Source organism: Mirounga angustirostris, unplaced genomic scaffold (genome assembly GCF_029215605.1).
Source record: "Mirounga angustirostris isolate CCGP_5_RB_7025 unplaced genomic scaffold, mMirAng1.0.hap1 SCAF_5, whole genome shotgun sequence".
NCBI lineage: Eukaryota > Metazoa > Chordata > Mammalia > Carnivora > Phocidae > Mirounga > Mirounga angustirostris.
This window is the reverse complement of record NW_026991713.1, coordinates 46,506,724-46,529,503: the sequence shown is the minus strand read 5'-3', so window position 1 is coordinate 46,529,503 and position 22,780 is coordinate 46,506,724. Positions and strand designations below refer to the sequence as shown.

Genomic DNA, 22,780 nt, shown 5'->3' with positions numbered 1-22,780 from the left:
TTGTTTAATACACCCAGTCTGTGGGGGACGCCTGGGTGGCTCAGTTGTTAAGCATCTGCCTTTGGCTCAGGTCATGATCCCGGGGTCCTGGGATCGAGCCCTACATCGGGCTCCCTGCTCTGCGGGAGGCCTGCTTCTCCCTCTCCCACTCCCTCTGCTTGTGTTCCCTCTCTCGCTGTGTCTCTCTCTGTCAAATAAATAAATAAAATCTTAAAAAAAAAAAAAAAAGTCACCCAGTCTGTGGTACTTTGTATGGCGGCCCTAGGAAATACAATCTGCCTTTGCTCATGTTATTCCCCTCACTGAAAACGTCCCTTCCTTTCATCCACATCTAACCAGTCATTCAACATGGAATTTAAACAGCCACTTGGTGAAATTATCCCTGATGCATCAGTCCTCTTTTTTTTTTTAAAGATTTTATTTAGTTATTCATAAGAGACAGAGAGAGAGAAAGAGGGAGAAGCAGGCTCCCCACTGCGCAGGGAGCCCGATGAGGGACTCGATTCCAGGACCCTGGGATCATGACCTGAGCTGAAGGCAGACGCTTAACCATCTGAGCCACCCAGGCGCCCCCTCTTTTTTTTTTTCTGATCTAACACAGAATTTAGTCTGTACTACAGATTTTAGCAGTTTCTAGCACATAAAGTAGTTGCAAGGATTTCAGGAGTTAATATAGGTAAAATGCTTACAAGAGTGCCTGGCATGTTATGAATCTTAAGTGTCTGCTACATCTGTTGCTGCTATTACTATGTTTTAATTAGAAGGTAATATACACAAGAATTGGTAATTATTTGTGGGGCATAGGGCAGAAGAAAGAATAAAAGACATTAAGCTTGGCAAATGAGTATGTCGTACTATTGCCCCAAATTATCCACTTGTTTCTATAAAAAGAGAAGTAGCCTTTTAATTAGTATTATACACAATTTTTATTCTATGGAAATTAAAAAACTATTAAATAGAAATAATGAAATAAAAATAGCTGTAAATAAAAATACTTCTGCAAGGCTGAATAACCCTTTGTGCATATCATGTTAGATCTTTGGGAGACTTACAAATTTTCACAAAACTGGAATTACAGTTGATCCTTGAAGAACACAGGTTTGAACTACATGGGTCCACTTATACAAATATAGTACAATACCGTAAATGTATTTTCCTTATGATTTTCTTAGTATTTTTCCCTAGCTTGCTTTGTTATAATACAATACATAAAGCATATAACATGCAAAATATGTGTTAACTGTTTATATCATCAGTAAGGCTTCTAGTCAATAGCACGCTATTAGTTTTTGACTACGTAGGGGAGGGAGGTTAGGTGCCCCATCCACTGAATTATTCAAGGGTTAACTCTACATTTTAAATTTTCTCTTTACACTTAATATAGCATGTCAATAAAATTTCCTCCACATTTTTTTTGAAATTTTATTTCAGTAATCTCTATATCCAATGCGGGGTTCGAACTCATGACCCTGAGATCAAGAGTCATATGCTCTCTGGACTGAGCCAGCCTGGTGCCCCTCCTCCACATCATTTTTAATGGCTGAATACTGTTCCATTATATGTATATAGCTTAACTTATTTAACCAATACCCTCATAAACAATGTAATAATGAATACTCTTGCAAATAAAATTGTTACATATATTCTTATTTCCTTATGATACATTTCTAGAAGAGGAATTTCAGGGTCAAATGCACATGCTCCAGGCTTCTGATACATACTGTCGAACTGCACTCTTGAAGTGTGGGGATTTATATTCTCAGACATTTAAGAAGCACTATTTCTCTAAATCCTTGCCAGTATTATCAAGACATAATCACTTGTTAAAATAACACCTGATGACCAAAGTAATGTATAACACATGTCACTCATAAGTCGGACTATTAAACTTTTATATTACCATTCAAAGCCTAAGATTTGTATCTACATTTTTATTTTTTTAAGATCAATTTATTTATTCTAGAGAAAGAGTGTGTGTGAGTGGGAGGAGGGGCAGAGGGAGAGAAATTCAAGCAGATTCCCCACTGAGCATGGATCCTGACACAGGGCTCAATCTCACAATCCTGAGATCATGACCTGAGCCGAAATTAAGAACGGGATGCCCAACCAAGCCACCCAGGCACTCCTCTTACCTACATTTTAGATGAAGAATCTGAGGTCCAGTAAGTTACATAATAAATCAGACCACTACAGAGTGGAAATTTCTGCCCCAGATGTGATATTGACTTCTGATTTGCCAAGTATGCCAAACCAATTAAGCGGTTTTTCGTGTAATAGTCTTATCAATTTCCCAAAAAAAGGTATACATCTTTATTATCCAGGATTGGAAGCTAACATATTCCATTAGTTTAGCACTATTTTTCCTAGCTGCTTCCTAGCTTGGATTTTACACATTATGTGAAGGAAACCTTTCAAGATATTTAAAAAGAAAAAAAAAAGATTACCTAATCTTAGATAAGAATCTACTTCATCCATTCATTGCTTTATTTATTCACTGTCTCATTCATTTAACATGACTTATCTAATGTCTACTATGTGTGAATAATGCAGTGAGCAAAACAAACGTAGTCCCTGCTCTCATGTAACTTAAATTTTTAGTAGGATGAAAGGAGTCATATAAAAAACAATAAAGATAGTGATAAATTACAAATGCTATTAAAAAACAGAATAAATGGGAAAAGGAGCTACTTTAAATATGGTGGCCAGGGAAGGCCTGTCAGAGATGATTTCTGAGTTAAGACCTGAAGGATGAGAATGAGTTAGCCATATAGACATAGAGAAGCATATCCCAGGCAGAAAAAAAAATAGCAAGTGCAAAGGTCCTGAGATGGAGTACCAGTTCAGATTAAATTCAGTTGAGAACAAGAGACCCTAAAGAGTGGCTTTAATAAGATAGAAGTTTATTTTTCCCTCACATCAAAATTTGAACATAGAGTGTAGGGCTGGTATGGTGCTCCACAAGGGGCTCAAGGACCCAGGTTTTGATTTTGCTTAGAGCCCAAACTGACAGAGTTCTAGGCTATCACATCCATATTCCAGGATGCAGGATATTAAGACGAAAAGAAACAAAGGACTGAAGGTGTGCACCGATTGTATTCTAAGGATGGTATTAAAGGGGGGCCACATGACATATCTGTTTATATCACATTGGCCAGAACTACCACATGGCTACAGAGAGGCTGGAAAATAGTCTTTATTCTGGACAGCCATGTGTCCATGTCTATTAGTATTAAAAAAATGGAGAAATTTTAGGGACAACTAACAGTCTCTGCTATAGCCCGGAAAGAGCTTGGTACATGACAGAAATAGAAAGGAAGCAATGAGAAGGGTGAGAACAGGATGAAGCTGGATTACAAATACTTAGAGGCATATTCAGTCTTCTAACACACCATCTTACAGAGTAGAAGAGAATGCTGAAGAGGCAGGAAGGAACTGTTAGGGGTAGGGGAGGAAAGGACATAAAGAGATGTTCCTCCTTGAATTTTCCTGAAGTGAAAAACAGTGAAGCAGAATGTTTAATGAAATGAATAATCAGGCAAAATATTTTCTACTGGCTACATCAGCACCATTCAGAGCTTGAATTAATTCACACAGCATTTACTAATATGTAAAAATACCTTGCATTTCGTAAACAGAACAAAGTCACCTTTCATTTTATAATACGCTTATTTTTCTTGCCACTTAAGACTGACAGATGCCCTCTGCCCTTCAATCATAAATTTTAAATTGGATTACAATGAGTTTTATTTGGAAGGAAAAAGTGATTATATAAAAGAAACCACCAAGGAAGTAGAAGTTTTATTTACTCCAAATGGCTTATACTTTTACATTCATAAGTTCTATCATTCAAATAGAAAAAAATAACAATTCACTTTATGAAACTACACAATTCCAAAACACACATGCAGAGACTCTTCAGTCCAAAACTGTCGAATAGTAACAAAAAGGAAAGCGTTTATCGATATACAAAGGAATAAAGAGAGATTATTTCAAAGAACATAAATTTAATTCTGAGTGGCAACTGTTTTTCTGAAAAACAGAGACTTCACTCTCCTGAAGTTTCCACCAAAGCCACCATAATTTCAATGGGTCTTGCTTACAGCCCAGCTGGTCACTGAAGCTTAGGTGGGGACTGGGGAGTAGGAGCGAGAGAAAGTGCTATAAATTTAACTCGGCTAGCGCAAGCTCATTCAATAGTGCTTTAAAAACTTGCTCCCCAATAAGCTCCCTCCCACCAAATTAAAAAAAAAAAAAAAGGGAAGGGTGGTGAGTAGAAAATACCAACGGTTTCAGCAGAGGGGAACTCACTTCTCAGGAGGTGATGGTGACATGCTGCCAGTCCCTGGAAGTGCGTGCACAAGCATCGGAGGTTGCGCGGGCTGAGGGAGGAAAAGGGGACAGCGATCAGTTTTGCTTCAGGTGGTGGGAGTCGGGGGTGGGGTGGGTGTGGGGGCCCTTCCAGGCGGACGTGGGAGGGGCGTGGTGTCCGACACGAACACAAACACAAACACGCTCCGCGTCCCCAGGGAGGGCGGGCCGACGCCACCTCACCATTCCCCGCCCCTGGACCCCGCGGCCCGCGACGGACCCAGGGCCCGTGCTCAGTGCAGAGCAACCCAGCCCCAGGGGAACTGTAGCAGCCGCAGAGGCCCTGCTCGTTATAACGGCTGCGAAGAGGCTACGCGCCTCCCGGTAAGTCGGTGAGAGACATGCTGGAAGCCGCGGCGAAAAAGGTGAGGGAGTGAAGCGCCTCTCCCCACCCCTTCTTGAACGCGCGGGAAGCGGTCTACCCACCCCCAACCCTGTCCCGTCCGCAATCGCCGCTCCCACCTTCCGCCGCCGCCTTGAGTGAAGCCGGAACGACGGGGGTCACGGCGAGGGTCAGAGGGTAAAGGTCTTGCTCCCAGCAGCCTCCGCGGTGGATACGTCGCCATCTTGGATCCGCGGGACAAGAAAATTCATGCGGTGAGTTTTTGGCAATTTTTCGGAAGTCTGGCAGCGGGGCGCGCGGCGGGGGCGGCGGATTCGGGGCCCCCTCAAGGCTGGGGAATGCCTCGGGGCCGGTCCGGCCGCGCCCGGGGTCCGCGGGCAGCGTCCTGGCCCGCCGCTTCCCGTTGCTTTTGTCTCGGCTCCAATCGAGAGAGGGAGAGCGGAGCGGGCGGGGAGGGGGGGTGGCGGCGGTGGAGGAGGGAGGGGGTGTGTATGGGGAGGGTGGTGGACGGGACGTAAAGCGTCGCTGTACTTGGGTGGCTGCAGCGGCAACCCTGGATCCTAGGCCTGGTCCCTTCGGCGGGAGCTGAGGCTTCCTCTAGACTCCGCTCCGCCGGGCTCCCGCCAGCGCGGAGGAGCCGCCGCCGCCGCCGCGCTGCTTCCTGGGGAAGAGAAGGCGGCAGCAGCGGTGGCCGAGGAGCCCGGGTCCGCTTTAGACGGGGCTGCCGCGTTCCCAGCAGCTGCCGCGGTCTCTGGCTGTTCACATTTTCTCAGTACACCCACATCACCTGCAACTTGTGTGTGTGTGTGTGTGTGTGTATGTAATAGATGGGGTGGGTGGGGGGGGACACGGGACTGGCTAACGGGCCTCAGGAGCCCCCAGGCCCTAGGATACCAAAGGGTATGGTTGGTGGAATGAGGAGTGCAACTGTAATGCTTTCTCTGCCACCGCACCCGGAGGGTGAAGCTTGCGTGGAGTGATAGAGACTGAGATGGGATAGTCCTGGGGCGGCGGAGGAACCCGAGACGCTTCTGTTTGTGAAGTTGCTAGTCCTAGGTTTCTACTTCCGCCGGGGCCTCTCCACCTTGTGCTGTCTTGGGTCTAACTTAAAAGTTTTACGGAAGAAATGAGTGGGGTTGAAGGAGGCCCTCCTAGTTTTTAGTTGAGGCTGTTGTCCATCTAGGAGAGAAAGCCTCTGACTCTTGTTAACTGTTAGTTCTCAGCGAATGAGGATTCTAGTTTTTTTTTATAAAAGCACTTCCAAGGTTTTAGAATTTGCATTTATCCCAGGCCCTCTGGATGTGGTATTAACCACCACAAAAGTCTTACATACGGGTACCACCCTCTCGGAAGGAACCTAAACATCAACTTCCTTTGAATCCTAGGAGAGGCCTTCACTTTTCAACATCCAGAAGACCGAATGCAGCACATTCTCTTTCATTTTTATAGAATTTTTGGTCAAAGAATCTTCACTCCTTTCTTAATCTTCTGGACCTGTTCTGATAATTAAGTATATTGATATCAACCTTTACGTTCTTGGAGAAATGGTAGAAAGTACTGAGTTAAAATCTGTTCACGAGGGAGGCTGTACTTGCATTTATTCGAGTTCAAAGTTGAACACATTTCCTGTCATGCTTGGTATTAGGAATTTCTAGACCTCTAGAATCGTTAAGTGTAACTTTTGATTTGCCTTTTGAAATAACATAAGTGGGAATAAAGTATGGGGTGTTGGGGAGAAATTTCAAAATATCTATTTACCCTATTGGGTTTAAGTTGAATTGTTTGGGAATACTTAGTATATTTGACAGCAGTTATTTCTTAAACGTCAGTGAACACATATCTTTGGCAATTTTGGAAGATAACTTCATCCCAGATTTAAAGGGTTGATTCAGAATCACAGTGGACTGAAATGGTTAAAATGTCTACATTGAAATGATTAGATGTCTTCATTCAGATATTTTCATTGAAATACTGCTTAATGGGCCAGGATCTTTAGTAAGCTTTGTATGTTGAACTTCTCTTTTGTGATAATAAATCTAAAGGAAAAATAACTATATATGTAACAAAAGACAAAACTGTTCCACTTTCTTGACTTTGTAAGAGTCTCATTTAATTTTAAAAAGGTACTTTTCTCATTTTTTTAAAGGGCAGTGAATTGCAGTGACTTCTGTGCATACTTCATAATTTAGACAGGATTTGAGAAACTTTCATACTTTTTGCGTCCTAATTAATGTTGCATCAATAAAAATAAATTATCCTAAGCAGAACCCTTTTATTCTAAGTATACTGTACAAAGATATCTGTAAACTAATCCGATACTCTTGGGGGATGAGAATTGCCTGTATGTTTAACCAAGCAACAAATACAGCCTGTAAAAAATTCTCAGTTTCTGTAATACTTCCGTTTTAAAGTAAATTTATGTGGTGGAAAAATTAGGGCAAAATGTAAGAGTGTATTTATATCCCCTTCGTTTGAGAGGTACTTGATCTTGAAGATAAAACTCAGAATGATATTCCTCCTCAAGAGAAATAATTACCTATATTTTTACTTAATGATTTGGATGTTTAATTTACTTTTTGATTTTTCAGAGATACTTTAACTTAGTTATAACCTGAAATTTCTCTTTGTTCATAAGAAAATAAGTACTTCGGATTAATGAGTAGATTTCATTAGAAGTGCCTCTAACCTAGTTGTTTTGGTTCTTATCTCTTTGGTAGATAATGTTATTGAAGGTATTTGTATCTTAAAAGACTCTTAGAGAATTTTTCACAACCCATGGGAAGTTATAATTTTGCCCTGTTCAGTGACAAATTTGCTTCATAAGATTTTCTGATACTATAGAAAAGTAGAGAGGCATGCTTCACATCTATATCTATGAAATAATGAGTAGACATTAATAGAGTAGTAAAAATAAGTTTGTTTTTGCTCCTTAAAAGCACTGATAAATAGTATTTTTAAATTATGTTGAAATTTTTAACTGTACAAAATTTGTTCTATTATTACATATTTAAAAGCAAACTTTCCATGTGCTCACTTGAATAGGCAGTGAGGACAGCTTATGCAAATAGTGATACAGTCTTAGGAAAAGATACTACTAAGTAAGATTTTGTTTGTTACCTAGACCTCTGGTGGATTTTGTAATACAAAGAAGCAAAAGAAACCAGGGTACCAGGTAGGGCAGTTTTACAGACAGAGTTAATTTGAGTTGCACTGTAATTTTTGAATCTAATTACATACAATATTGATATCAAGGGATCTAGTGCTGTGATAGGAATCATTCAGGTTGATAATACAGGTGATCATTCTGCCTTACTAAGGATAATTTCTACCTGTGATACTTAACGTTGTGACTTTCACTAGATATTTTGAAAGAGCTATAAAATTGATGTCTGTTACAGAAAGTCTGTCTCTCAAAAGAAACAGAATGGACATTAGAGTTTTCAGGTTTTATTTTTTATTTATTTTTAAAGATTTTATTTATTTGAGAGAGCATGAGAGGGGGGAGTGTCAGAGGGAGAAGCAGACTCCCCACTGAGCAAGGAGCCCCATGTGGGACCTGATCCCGGGACTCCAGGATCATGACGTGAGCCCATGGCAGTCGCTTAACCAAGTGAGCCACCCAGGCACCTGGAGTTTTCAGGTTTTAAAATTGTAACCTTTATCTTGGTTTTGTTCATTGACCCTTTCCATCTTCAATTTAAATACTATGTATATTTTTTCTGTTGCTTTAGTTTTTCTGTTTGGCATCTTTTAAATTCTTAAAGCTCCTCTCTATGACAGGCCATACTGATATGGCTTGTTCATTTATTTACTTTGTCTGTACTTTAGGGATGACCTGGAAAAAGAATTCCCTATTACGTTTTTCTGACAGCTTGTTCTTGGCATATCACTTGGAGGTATGTTCCATTATGAAATAATAAAATGGTTTATAGTGTTTGTTTTTTGGTAACATCTCATAGCTTATATAATACGGAAATATAAAATAAGTTATGTAGGAGAAAAAAATTTCCCTTTTCTGGATACACTATAATATTTTCTATATGCTTACTTGGAGTCTAAGTCTGTTTAGATATAGCTAGATATTTTGGACATATTTGCTACCCTGAAAGTTTTCCTTTTTTTTTTTTCTTTCATATGTTTTTGTGTGGGTAGGTGGGAGTACTTTTACTACCACTTCTCTGTTGTTTGACAAACTTCTTATTCTTCAAAACTCTGCTCTGGTGTCACTTTTTAAATGAAACCTTTCCTGAGTCCCCAAATCCTTCTGTTGTACTGCTTTTAGTCTTCAAACTTCTAACACGCTGCATTGTAATTTACTGTACATCCCTATCTACCATAACCTCCAGTGGACTGTAAGTACTTTCCTACCTAAAAGGTAGGGCTTTGTTTTTTTTTATGGTTACATTTCTAGTACCTTCTATAGTGCATAGTACTCAGTAGGTTATCAATAAATACGCGGTAAACTGGACTGGTGCCAGATTGTCTTTTGACTCCATGCTTTCAGAGTGCTGTTTCCCAGTCCCTAGACCTGAAACAACAGACTGGAAAAGGGGGTGGGAAGAAGGTCCACCTTGTATTCTTCTGCTCCCTTGAATTTTTTCTTATGGTTTTGCATCTAATTAATTACCTGAGGGAAGCTAGATAAACAGCTTCTTAGAGAAATATATGTAGAGTACGTATAGGAAAGGGAAGGATATTAGTAATAAAGTGCCTCTGGCAGAGTGTTTTAAGTCTGTATTTCTTGCTGTATTTCGTATGGCTAAGGTCACTGGTTGAAGGAGATATTTGGTACAGGCAGTCCCAGACTTATGATGGTTAATTTTATGATTTTTTGACATTATGATGGTTCAAAAGTGATACTCCTTCAGTAGAAACTGTACTTCAAATTTTTATTTTTTTCCCTCCCTGGGCTAGCAATATGCTGTACCATACCCATGATACTGGGCAGAAGCAGCCACTCACAGCTCCCAGTCAGCCATGCTGTCACAAGGGTAAACAACCAATACACCTCTAAAACTGTTCTGTCCTTATATAACCATTCTGTTTTTCACTTTCGGTGTAATATTCAATAAATTACATGAGATTTTCAATACTTTATTATTGGCTTTGTGCCATTTTGTCCAGCTGTAGGCTAAGGTAAGTGTTCTGAGCACATTTAACTTAGGCTAGACTAAGCTATGATGTTCAGTAGGTTAGGAATATTAAATGCATTTTCAACATAATGATATTTTCGATTTACAGCAGGTTTATCAGGATATAACCCATCATAAGTTGAGGAAGATCTGTATTTTTATTTACACAGTAATATATATTTGCCATTGCTTAATCACGAGCTCCTATTAGATTTGGGCTTTTGAAGTTAGATTTTTTTTTCTTCTTCACCTTTTTACTAATGGTTGAGTGCCCAGGAGTTCTCCAGTTATACCATTCTTCTTATGAAAATTAGGTAAGATGACTTAATATATCTTTATTGGTAGTTTAAAACCTAAAAAGCCCTGAAACTGATTTTTTTTTTTTTTTGCAAGCATAGTTGCTAATTCCAACTGAAATTGGTAAACCTAACCATAGTCTTTATTGGTCTATCTAATTTTCCAACATTCTGCTGCAGAAATATTAATGTATTTGATTATTGGTGCTGCCTAGGCCACTCTGGGAGTCACTAGGTTATAAATGATATATACACTTTTTTTTTTTTGAAGGTTTTATATATTTATTAGAGAGAGAGAAAGCAGGAACGCAAGCAGGGGGAGTGGGACAGGGAGAAACCGATTTCCTGCTGAGCAGGGAGCCCAATGTGGGGATCGATCCCAGGACCTGGGATCATGACCTGAGCTGAAGGCAGACGCTTAACGACTGAGCCACCCAGGCGCCCTACACTATTTTATCTTCTTAAAACCTGAAAAATTCCAATTCTGAGAAACATCTGGCTTTTAAGGGTTTGAATTAGAGATTGTACACCAGTTTTGTGTCCATTTTTTGAGAGGTAGAAATCAGAGTAAATGACATTCCCTGAATTGTATTTAGTGAAGATGCTAACATTTCATTTAAGTTTTTAGAAGTCTTTTCTTATGTTTCATTTGCTTATGTATTTGCCAGAGACTTTTTAATGACTGAAAACTGAAGATATAGAAAGGGGGTATTTTTTTTAAAAGATAGTTTGATCCAATACTCAGGACACCAATCCTTTCTCTGCTTTTACTGAATTGAAATGTCTTTCTGTCTGTGAAAGTAGATGAGAGCTACCCTTGGTAATTTTTTACTTAGCCAAGGAATGATAAAATAAGCAAGTGAAAATTATGTGTCCTGGCAATTTAGGTAACAATGTAGACTTGCCTTTTTTTTTAAACATAACGATATATTTAAACATATCGAATTTTTAAACATATCAATATGCCATTTTACCATTTATATGTTTGGATGTTGAAACATAACTCCATTTTGTATCAGCATCTTGACAAAATGTAATGATTGATTATGTAATGCAATGTGTTTGGGAGAGGAACATTTGGTTTTGTGTCATATTTGGCAGGAATGTGTTTTTGTGTTCTTTTTTACATTGTAAATTATGCTTATCCTTCATACAAATTTTGTATTTAGTTTTCTGTTGTTTTAAGAGTTTTTAGAGAGTGGTATCATAACAGTATTCAATAATTAATGTCATTCAAAAGACCTGATTCCTTTTGGTTTAATTTTACTACTTAATATTTTAAAAGACGGTTTACAGCTTGCAGAGCACTTTCATATGCATTATTATCAATTTTAAGTGTGTTTATTTATTTAAAATAATCTCTACACCCAACATGGGGCTCAGACTCAAAACCCTGAGATCAAGAGTTGTGTGCTCTTTCAGTTGAGCCAGCCAGGTGCCCCCATTATCTCATCTTTACATGGCTGTCATTTTGATGGTTACTTTTTAAATAAGTTTATATTTTAACTTTAACATAGAACAATCAAGCTGCTTTGATTATTATTAAAGTTAGTAATTGGTGGGACACCTGGGTGGCTCTGTCGGTTAAGCGTCTGCCTTCAGCTCAGGTCCTGGGATCAGGTCCTGCATTGGGCTCCTTGCTCAGTGAGGAGCATGCTTCTCCCTCTCCCTGCCGCTCCCCCTTGCTTGTGCTCGCCTCTGTGCGCATGCATGCACGCTCACCCTCTCTCTGACAAATAAATACATAAATAAATCTTTAAAAAAAATAGAAAAATAAAATTTAATTGGGAATTATAAAGACCATTTTATTCTTAGACTGGACTCAGCATCGAATATATTTCTCAGTTTAATGCTACGCTAATGCTACTCTATCCTGATTTATCAGATTAAGTAGGTGTAAGTGGAAGGTTTTTGTTTTTAATTGGTCATCTTGCAGATTCAGGATAATAAACATAGACTTGAAAGAGAGGTAGCAGGAAATTTTTTGTTTCAAGCTTGACTTTGGCAAAATATGACAGTTCACGTTTTTGAATATTGTAAACATATTTATCAAGAAATGCCAGAACTTTAAATAATATTGTGTTATAATAAGAATAGGTATTAATATTATAGCACATTGATTTCACATTCTATAAACTTATTGCACAGTCATTTTGGAAGGACAGCATGTGCTGAGCAAATATGCCTTGAGCTTTGCCTTGATTTACTAGTGCACAAAATAGTGCTTTAGGGGTGTAGTTTTTATAATTTTGAGCCTGTCTGGCCTTAGATTAGAAAAAAAGTAAAGCTATAACCTTTCTAATCTCTGCCCACTTACCAGAAATTATAGATGTATTCATAGACCTGTCAAGCCAGACTTTGAGATCCATGGCAGAACTATTTAACCTGGCAGCAGAGAGCAGTATCCAAAGTGTTTAAATTTGATGTAAAATGTACTTTTGTATTCTGTGTGTGTGTGTGTGTATATCACACATCCTAAAATAGATGTATATGTATAAAGCAGTTGTAGTCCAGTGCTTCAGGGAATCTGACCTCTGCCTGCTCTTTAGGTGTTTCAGAGCATAGTTTGAAAACCATTGGACTTGATCTCTGAGGTCACTTCCACCCTAAAATTCTGTGGTTTTAGAAAGTCAAGTCTTTTTCGTCTCTTTGCAGATGCAGAATTCATAGAATTTACTTGTTTTTGAGTAACATTTGGGTAGAAATTGTTTGTTTAAATTTCAGGCTCAAGTGATTGAATGTTAGCATTGTAAGTACTTTCACATAAATTCTTTAATAATTTGAGTGTTTATTCTTTTCTAGACATTGCATGTAGTGCTAGGTATATATGATGGTGAACAAGACAAGTCTCTGCCTTCATGGAGCTTACATCTTGGAGAGGGAGACAGAAAATGAACAAATAATTCCAGATAGTAATTGTGATGAAGAGAATAAAGAGGGATAAAGGGTATAGCAATTGATTAGGGATTAAAGAAGGAAACCATTTTAAGTAGGGTATGAAGGAAGGCCTTTTTTGGAGGTAGCATTTGAGCAGAAACTGAAAAAAAGAGAAAGCCATGCAAAAATCTGGGTGAATGGTTTGTTTCCCAGACAGAAAGAACAGAGGGCCCTGAGATGGGGTCAAGTTTTGCACATGATAACAAGAAATTTCATCAACAGTTACTTAGTGCTTTCAGCATAAATAGGGGTAAACTCTAAAGGGAAAAAGAGATGATTAAGACAGTCCTTGTCTTTCAACTGTTGAAAGTACTGTGGTGGATCCAGCAATTTACCATAACTTATAGAAAGCTATAGGGAGGAGGGATTATTTTTTACTAAGAGGCCATGATGAGGTGGAATTGGGAGTCTGCTTGTATTATTGGAAAATTATAAAGGAGAGTAAACTTTAAACTTTTTGTATTAGCAGACAATAATCAGATGCTTTAAGAGTTTTTAGTTTTGCAAAGTTGTTCATAGTAGATTTTCCTTAGAAATTAATTAGTAATGATTTTCATGTTCTAATCTTTGTACGGTTCAGTACACTGCCGTGCACTGTTATAGGTGTGACTGAATAATTCTTGAAGTTCGTTTTTTGTGGTAGATAACATGTTAGAGGAGAGCAACCTTGTTTGAGGGAGTTAGTGAGTTGTTTTCAAAGAGGGGATGTTTGAATTGGGTTCTGAAGGGTGATTTGGAGTTCACTAGGTGGGGGAGGGCACACGATCAGCATTGCAGATCCACTGAGCCTGAGCCTGGGAGAATATGTAGGATTTGGAGAATTGCAAAGTAATCTGCTATAGTTCTTAATGGAGTTCTGGGACCTTAATGAGAAGTTGGCTGAAGGAATGAACTTGCCATTGTGTGGGACACTTTCTTACATGATGAGGGATAATTAATCAATTTTTTTAGCAATGCTAGTGATAATCAGATTTGTGCTGGGGGGGATTTTTGGATTCCACAAATTATAATTAAAATCACGAGCATGATGGTGTGAAATTCTTGAAGGAATATATTTCCTTCATTAAAAAATTGAGTATTTTCAGGCTGGCAGGATTTTTTATTTATTAAGAAGTATATGACTGAAACTCTTAAGTTTCTCTCTTCCAGAGAACTTGTTATGCATATAAGCCAATCCGGTGGTTAGAAGTTTTACACTGATGGATGAGACTTGTTACATATGTCTTAGGGCAGGCAGAATTTAAATGTTGTTATTTGACATTATTTGCAGGCATAAGATTTAGCGTTACTTGGATAAATTAGAATAACCCCAAAAATATGAGTTAGTGATAGATTTATTCATAGGAAATGATACCTATACAGGTATCCCCTCCTTTTCAGAAGTTCCCATTATGCCACTTCGCTTTTATGAAATACCTCCATTAGTATCTGTTTTCCCTAACCGAAAGAAGGGGATTTTTGCTTTATGAGAGAAGGTGGAAAATGAAAGTAGCGTTTAGTGTTTGTTTTACAGTGAGTCTCTCAGCGCACATTCTGAGCAGCAAGAGGGACCCTTTCCCTGGAACCACACTCAGCATCAAGCTGCCATGGCTTTGAACTGTGTCTGGGGGCAGCTGTGCTTTATCTTGATTTACTTTGTGCATTTGTTAGCAAGACGTGTCCTAAGATAGCAGCAAAGCCTGAGAAAAGTTTTGGGGGGCTCTGAGAATCCTCAAAAAAATTTCCATACAAATTAATGGTAACTGCTTCTCTTTACTGCAAGATTTCATAGGAATACTTTACCTTTGGATGGTGGAGAAACCTGTGTTATGTTACTACAAGTGCTTATTTTACAATGCTTAGATATGTGTGTATGTTATTTAAAATACTATATAACAATTACGTACTCATTTTAGGTTGTTAGCATTATTCCAAAATGCAAAAAAAACCCCAAATGTATGTTTTTAAACAGAAAGAATTGATTCCCTAAGAATGCAGTTTGAGCAAATTATTACTTTGATAGTATGCATTCTATACCAATTTTCATAGCAAAAGTTTATGAATTTACCATTATGACTTGGAGCTGCCCAAGTTACCTGATGGTCTATTTAGTTCATTTTTGGCTGAGTAAGATGGAACTGATTATGATTCCTATTAAAGAGAGTTAAATTGTACTGCAATTTTACATGATGTCATTAAATTCTCTGGTACTAGCCAGTCTGAATGGGAATGACCATTCTACCACTTTTAATTAGCTCTCTGACTTATCCTCCTTAGACTTCAGTTTTTTTCATTTGAAAAATGTGGATAAATAGATTTAATGTAAGGAATAAAGTCTCTTGGGGGGTTTTTGTTTTGTTTTGTTTTTGTAGTGGGATTGCTACTTAAAGATGAGATTCTGAAGCAAAAGAGAATTAGCCACAGTTTTAAGAGTTTACACATGTTTTTCCTACCAGAAATTTTGTTTAGATGACATTGTGTTAAGTATTTTGTGTGGTATTTTGAGTAACATAAATACATCTTAACATTGCTCTATCTGAAGCTCTTGGCATGGTTTATGGCATATAATAGGCATTTAGTAACTCCTTTGATAAATGGGTAAATCTAATGGAGAGAGCCTTAGTTTTAGGTGTCTACCACTTACAACCTGAATTATGTTGAGCTATCTATAGCAAGCTTCTTTTCTTTGCCTCAGTTTCTATGTCCTTAAAAGGAATAAAATATCTTCTTAGGATCATGTAGAACATCTTGACAATAGGTTTATAGCAGTGTTGGTTTGTATCTCTTTTCCTTTATGAAGAGTAAATATTCCAGAATACTGGAGGAAGTTAGAGGGAATAATTAGCGTAGAAGTTATCTTTTATTTTTTGAAAGTTGAGAAACTCAAGTCATTTATTTACCTTTGAGTATGTGCTCATCTTTAACAGAGATAATACATTGTTTTGGAAAGACTACCACACTTGGATTCAGAAAATGGGTTCTAGTCTGGGTTCCATGAATTTATTAGCTATGTGTTTGGGCAAATCAATTAGTATTGAAGAGCTTCAGCTTTTTAGTCATTTATATCTTTTAATGTTGCTGATGAGAATTGAGATAATGAAAGCAAGAGCATTTGGTTAATTGTAAAGCAATGTGAAAGTGTTATAGTAATGATTCCTGATTATTAATGGTTGTAATACAACTAGTAGTTTTAAGTTGTGTCATTCATTCATTCACTTTATTTTACCCTGTAGTACTGTTGTGTCCATGTGGTTTTTCCCTTTATTTTTATGTAATTAAGTATCTGGCTTACTGGACTTTTGGGAGGAGGGAGTGTGAAGAGTGTTCCTCAGAGTAGGCCAGTTAATGCTTGGATGCTTTTGCATGTTGAAGTCCTGATTCTTTCTGTAAGTAAATATGGCAGGAACTCTGCCTCATCTTCATTTCCTCTTCATTAAGGATGAAAGATGGTAAATGTTTGGGTTATTCCCATTGTTTGTAACTATATTTGTGTGCTTTCTCTTTATTATTGTTAGTCAAACATATTTTTGTGAACATCATGCCTGTTTTCCCTACAAGTGAAATTCATTTGTAATTTACAATTAGAGCTCTGAGCGTATCAGTGCAGTAGTTTGAAACTGTTGTATATTCTTTGTTTATGTGATGTGTATGAATAACTTTTACTGCTTTTTTTTTCCTTCTTATCTTAAATCTGTAAGATCTCTTGGGTAGTGAGTCCTTTGAAGCATTAAATACCATATAAGGAAAGCAGTACTAAGTAGTTGCAGTAGCAGAGTAAGGAAAGTAAATCACAGAGTAATGAAATTTGGAAAATGATTGTTGTTCATTGAAGGGAAGGGCATTGCTTTTACTGTCACTCTTGTAAAATTGGAATTGACTAGTAGGAGTAGCTAGAGAATTCATCTTTCAGAATAGTTTACATTCTAAATTGTATGGTTAAAGGGCTTTTATTTTTAATTGTATATGCCAGCCTTGGGCAAATAGAGTGCTGAAATTTTAAGACATGGCAAAGATAATGTAGGGTTTTTTTTTTTTTAAGATTTTGTTTATTTATTTATTTATTTTAGATTTTATTTATTTGAGAGAGAGAATGAGATAGAGCATGAGAGGCGGGAGGGCCAGAGGGAGAAGCAGACTCCCCACCAAGCAGGGAGCCCGTTGCGGGACTTGATCCTGGGACTCCAGGATCATGACCTGAGCCGAAGGCAGTCGTCCAACCAACTGAGCCACCCAGGCTCCCAAGATTTTATTTATTTGAGAGAGAGAGAGAGTGCACAGGCTGGGGGGGGGGGGGGAGGAGAGGCAGAGGGAGAGGGAGAAGCAGACTCCCCCTGCCTGAGTAGGGAGCCCGATGCGGGACTCGATCCCAGGACCCTGAGATCATGACCTGAGCCGAAGGCAGCTGCTTAAGCCACTGAGCCACCCAGGCGCCCCGAGTTTTGATTTTACAAAATTAGACTCAGTTTTAACACTGTTTCAGAAACTGTTTATCTTTGTTTCTGGCTTATTAATTGGCTCAAAGAACAGTTAAATTTTTTTGATTTCTAAAATTATTCAAATTAATGTATTCAGAAGTTGAACTTTTTTAAAAGAGAAGAATTGTAATACAAATAGTTTCCTTATAACTTACTTATTTTACAACTTTGGATTCTTGAATCTTGAACATTATTATGATATACTGAGGAAATAATAATAGTATTTGCTACTTTTAAATTTTTATACGAAGCAAATAAAATGTGAGGTCATGCTAAAGGAGTCTGTGGTAAAAAGTGATAATAGCAAATTCTTATAGAAAAGTGGAAAATAAAGATGAGAAAAAGAAGAAAATAAAAATTAGTTGACAGTCTTGCACAGTAGAGAACTGTTAATCTGGGCAGATATTTGTGTGTGTATGTGTGTATGTGAAACACTGTCGTCTCTTGTATTTCTCCCTGATTACTAAAGTAACACAGGGTAATGTGGAATATTCAAAAAATGCTGGAAAGTATAAAAAGAAAGGGAGAACATCCAGAGACAATCACTGTTCCCATTTTTGTAATAGAGAAATTGGGCTATACTTACTGTTTGCAACCTGTATCTTTAAAAACAAACACCCTTAGATCATAAGCATTTTCCGGTGTCATTCAATATTTATCCAAACCATGATTCCTAATGGCCAGAGCATAAATGACCTAAATCTTTATTATTGAACATCTGTTTTGATTTTTCATTTTTATAAATGGCACTTTGATGAACATTTTTGAACCTGAATTCTTATTTGCGCATTTGAATATTTCTTTAGAAATTGTTTCTAGGGGCACCTGGGTGGCTCAGTCGGTTAAGCGTCTGACTCTTGATCTCAGCTCAGGTCTTGATCTCAGGGTAATGAGTTCAAGCCCCTTGTTGGGCTCCATGCCCAGTGTGGCGCCTACTTAAAAAAATGCTTCTATAATTATTATTTTAAAGTATTGGAGGTAGCTGCAGTGCTTATTAAGTAATTGCTGTGTTTTTAGTCAAATTACTTTTCAAGCTCCAGTGTCTTCTCCTGTGAAAGGGGCTTAATATTGATACTTAACCTCTTTGGATTGTTAGGAGTAAGTGACAGTCTATGTATAGCACTCAGCACAACCTATAGCATTCCTCAGCTGCCCTTTCATAAATAGGCTTTTTTCCTATAACATTTATCATATAATCATTATTTTAACAATTTTGTCTCTTGTGAGTAAGGATTGAATCAGCTTTGTTCACTAATGTGTATTTGAAATGTTATGTAGGGCCTGACAAATAATTGTTGAATGTATGAAAGGTTATTTTCCAAAGCTTTTAGTGCTTACTTTTTTTCTTACAGCAAGGCTTTACCAATTTACATTCCCACCAGCTATGTGTGAATTGTCTTTTTCACTTTATTGTTAATGACATTGAGTATGGTTGTGTAAAAAAAAAAAAAAATTGTCCTAAAATTTGAAGGTATAAACTTGGAATTTTAAAAATTTGTATTTTTTTGTTTTTCAGAGAGTGGATCTTTTTAATTGTATAATTTGTGTTTAACATGTTTTCTGTTCATATTTTTCATTCTCAATAATAATACTAAGAATAAAAATAAGTCTAAAATAATAAAGTGTTATAATCCCATCTCTGGTCCTCTTCCAAGCATCATTTTATATATCCTGGGGGAAAAGCAAATCATATTTAATACCACACAAATATGAAGTGATGTTAACATACAGAAGTTCGATATCAAAATTCACCACAAAAGTGGTTTAAACTGAATAGTAATGTAAAAGTTTAAGAGATTTTTGCCTAATTTGTTATGTCAGCAGTAAAAATGTAGCTAAGATGTTATGTTAAATGCCAAAATAAGGTTGTAATTTTACTATTTTCTTAAGCTTATGTTGTTTAGAGGGCTTTAATTTGATATCCATATGTGAATTTGAAAAAAGCAAGTGGTTTGATTGGGGAGGGGGTTAGACAAAGTGTATTAGATATTTTCTGTATGTTATTTATTGACTCATTTGGCAAATATTTAACTCCTATTGTGTGCCCCAGGCACTGTTCTGAGAGAATATAGTGTATAAAATAAAAAAATAAGACATGGTATGGCAGAGGGTGGTACGGGTATGGGAAAAAAGAGACCAGGAGAGTATGAAATATGTATGGGATGCAGATTTTAATTGGCTGGTCATGTAAGTCTTCTCCTAGAAGGTGATTGAGTGAGCCTGTGGTGAGGGAGCAGTCCTCTGCATAGCCAGGAGAAAGAGGTTCCAGGAAGGGACAACAACCAAGTGCAAATGCCCTGAGAAAGGATGTCTTATGATTTGATGTTTTACAATTGAAAAATTGCAAGGAAGTCTATGTGACTGGAGTGTGGTGGGAAAGGGGGAGAATGGTAGGTAGGTTCAGAGAAGGTAGAGGACCAGAGGCATGTCAGGAAAGATTTTGTAAGCCATCAAAAGGACTTTGGCTTTAACTCCGAGTAAAATGATCTCATATGTACTCTGCACAATTGTTATGCATTTGGTTGAATTGTTTCCATTTTACAATTAATAAGTAAATGTTCTGTAGGGTAGCTTGTAGTTCTTCAAAGTCATAATAGCTAATGAGTGGCAGAACCAAGATATGAACTTAGGTCTTTGACTTCAAAGTTTATGGCTCTTTCATTAAACTGTCATTCTTGCCCTAGCATACTTCCAGAGGCTTTCACTCCCCACCCCCCCAAACCAGGATTTATACTGTGGATGCGGGGTGAGTGTCCATGTATGTGTGTGTGACTGGGGGACACAAAGGCTCAGAAAACAGTTCCCTTAGTGCAAAATATATTCAGATACCTTCTCTTATAAAACATGTTTTTAAACATGTGAGTTTTAATACACTGTATTGATTTCATGGCCCACTGTTGGAGCCCAGTTTGAAAATCTGCACTGTTTTCTTTATAATGCCAGAAGTTCCAAATTTATCCATGGCTCTGAATTATAAGAGAGGCTGTTTTGTTTACTTAAGAAAAATCCTTACATCTATAGAACTAGCTCTTAGGTTGGGAAGCAAGATGTTACGCAATCAGATTAAAAATATACGTATAACATTTGAAAGTTCATGTATGATTTTAATTTTCCTTGCAGAAAGACTACAACTTAGTAAGGAAACTTTAGATGGCTGAATTAAGTCTTGTGAGAGGACAGGGCAATTAAGAAAACAAGACAATGCTGCTATTACTACTACTACTTTCTGTCAAATATTTATTATACTAAGTTTTTTTTAAGTAATTTATTTTTTTATTATTTTTTTAAAGATTTTATTTATTTGACAGAGAGAGAGAGACAGCGAGAGAGGTAACACAAGCAGGGCGAGTGGGAGAGGGAGAAGCAGGCTTCCCGCTGAGCAGGGAGCCTGATGTGGGGGCTCGATCCCAGGACCCTGGGATCATGACCTGAGCCGAAGGCAGACGCTTAACGACTGAGCCACCCAGGCGCCCCTTAAAAGGAATTTAATATGTTACTTAAGTATTCTAGGACGTTTTAAAAAAATACATATATCTTTTATTATTCTTTCTCAGGGCAGGACCCACGTTCAGTTTGGTATCTATAGGAACGAGTACCTTTTTTCTTAAGTGCTTTATTACCGTTCTTATTTTTAAGTCAACTTTGTAAAGGAAACATACATATAATACAAGGCACCCATTTAAGTGTCCCTTACAATGAGTTTTGGCAAATTTATACACCCATAACCATCACCACAACCCAAATAAAAACGTTCTCATCACATCCAAAGCTTACCGTTCAGGCAGTCCTCATTTGTGGCCACAGGCAACCACCAATCTGCTTTCTTTCACTATAGATTAGAGGTTTTTTTTTTTTTTAGAGATTTGAACAAGTGGAATTATACAGTATGCATTATTTTGTGTCTGACATCTTTTGCTCAACGTGACATTTTTAATTCGTTAGTGTTGTTTTATGTATCAGTCATTCATTTCTTTTGGTTAGTATTTTGTTGCGCTATTCTAACAGGTGCCTAAAACGTGTTGAATGAATGCATATTTAGCACAGTAATATTCCTCCCTCCACAATTCTGCATTTCTTTTTCTATCATAAGAATGCTAAAACCTCTTCTAGATTGTGTACGTGTGTCACTAGACTTAAATTTGTGTTACATTATGTAATGGGATGATTTAATAGTGAAAGATATTCAAGGTTTAGAGCTAAATGACCTTGGCATGAATCCTTGTTTCGCCACTCTATATGTTACAGGCAAGTTACTTAATTTTTCTGAAGCTTAGTTTCCTCTTTCTAAGATGAAGGTAACTGTAGTTGTTTAAGTGTTAAAAGAAATTGCATGTAAATGTCATATGTAAATCACGTGTATTTATAAAATACACTTTGTAAAAATAGTAATGTAATTTAATGGTGATTTTTGGACAGAGGTGTTTAGTGTCTGCTTTTTATCTACTAACAAAATTGTGCCTACCCATAAAGTTGTGGTTTTATACTTTTTATTAGTATTCATTAATGGTTTGAAGAAACATATTTATGTTTATTAAAAGTTTCATCTAGTGAAACCGATTACTTTTAGGTCTTGATTAGTTGACTTTTAGGTCACAAAATTGTAGGTTTTTGCTAATTAAAATGATAATTAAAGGTAATTCATAAACTTTTTTCACAGGTTGAAAGACTTAGTGAAATATAAAGATAAAAAAATAGCAGTAATTCTGACTCTTCATTATTGGCAGATAATTATTTCAAAGAGTAAAATGCTAATGGGGAGAAAGCAGCCAGGAAATTAATATGTATTTGAGTCAGGTTTTGTAGTAGTTGTTTTCTACATGCCATTTATTCATTCAGCAAATTTTAATTTAATGCCTAGTAGGTATCTAGGACATGCCTCACTGTTTGTGGGCTTTTGAAATTAATGCTTTTTTCTTTTTAATCCCCCATTCAAGCTATTGCCTGGTATTTAAGTACTATATGAATGTTTGTATATTTGCTGAATGCATTAATATTTTTATTTGGCTTTGGAGCAGAATTGAATTAATGTGTTTTATAGCAGATTAAATCAGTAATGTGTGCTTGTGACCAGAAGATAGTTTTTAACTCACCTAAGTAACTATAAAAGGTTATTAAAGTTTGTATTTGGACCGTGAGCATTGCTGTGGTTTAAGTGACTTCTGATAATGCTTGTATCAAATTAAATTTGACCTTTGGAAAGAAAAAATTAAAATGGGGGAACAGTAGTAGGCTTTGTGCTTGTGTTTGGTA

At 37.3% G+C, this 22,780-nt stretch overlaps 2 protein-coding genes across 30 annotated transcripts in view; one reads left to right on the top strand and one right to left on the bottom strand.

Annotated features, from left to right (window-relative positions):
• The window catches only part of LOC129045780 (uncharacterized), a 202,396-nt gene extending 197,425 nt beyond the window's left edge, over positions 1 to 4,971 (bottom strand). For 11 of the 24 annotated variants that reach the window (XR_010411440.1, XR_010411445.1, XR_010411443.1 and 8 more), the window contains exons 1-2: positions 4,831 to 4,887; positions 4,309 to 4,379 (exon numbers count right to left, since the gene is read on the bottom strand). Coding sequence is in view for 3 of the 24 variants with exons in the window: in XM_054506922.2 (XP_054362897.1) it covers positions 4,309 to 4,379; positions 4,795 to 4,934 (211 nt within the window). In the remaining 21 variants the exon portion in view is untranslated. Of the gene's footprint in view, positions 1 to 4,308; positions 4,380 to 4,794 lie in introns of all 24 variants that reach the window. The other 13 variants (XR_010411444.1, XR_010411450.1, XR_010411446.1 and 10 more) reach the window with 4 other exon arrangements.
• CNOT2 (CCR4-NOT transcription complex subunit 2) overlaps positions 4,825 to 22,780 on the top strand; it is a 120,551-nt gene continuing 102,595 nt past the window's right edge. For 2 of the 6 annotated variants that reach the window (XM_064590890.1, XM_045872966.3), the window contains exon 1: positions 4,825 to 4,965. In XM_064590890.1, coding sequence (XP_064446960.1) covers positions 4,961 to 4,965 — 5 coding nt within the window. In that variant the 5' untranslated portion in view covers positions 4,825 to 4,960. Of the gene's footprint in view, positions 4,966 to 8,589; positions 8,608 to 22,780 lie in introns of those variants that run through there. The other 4 variants (XM_064590891.1, XM_045872967.3, XM_064590889.1 and 1 more) reach the window with 3 other exon arrangements.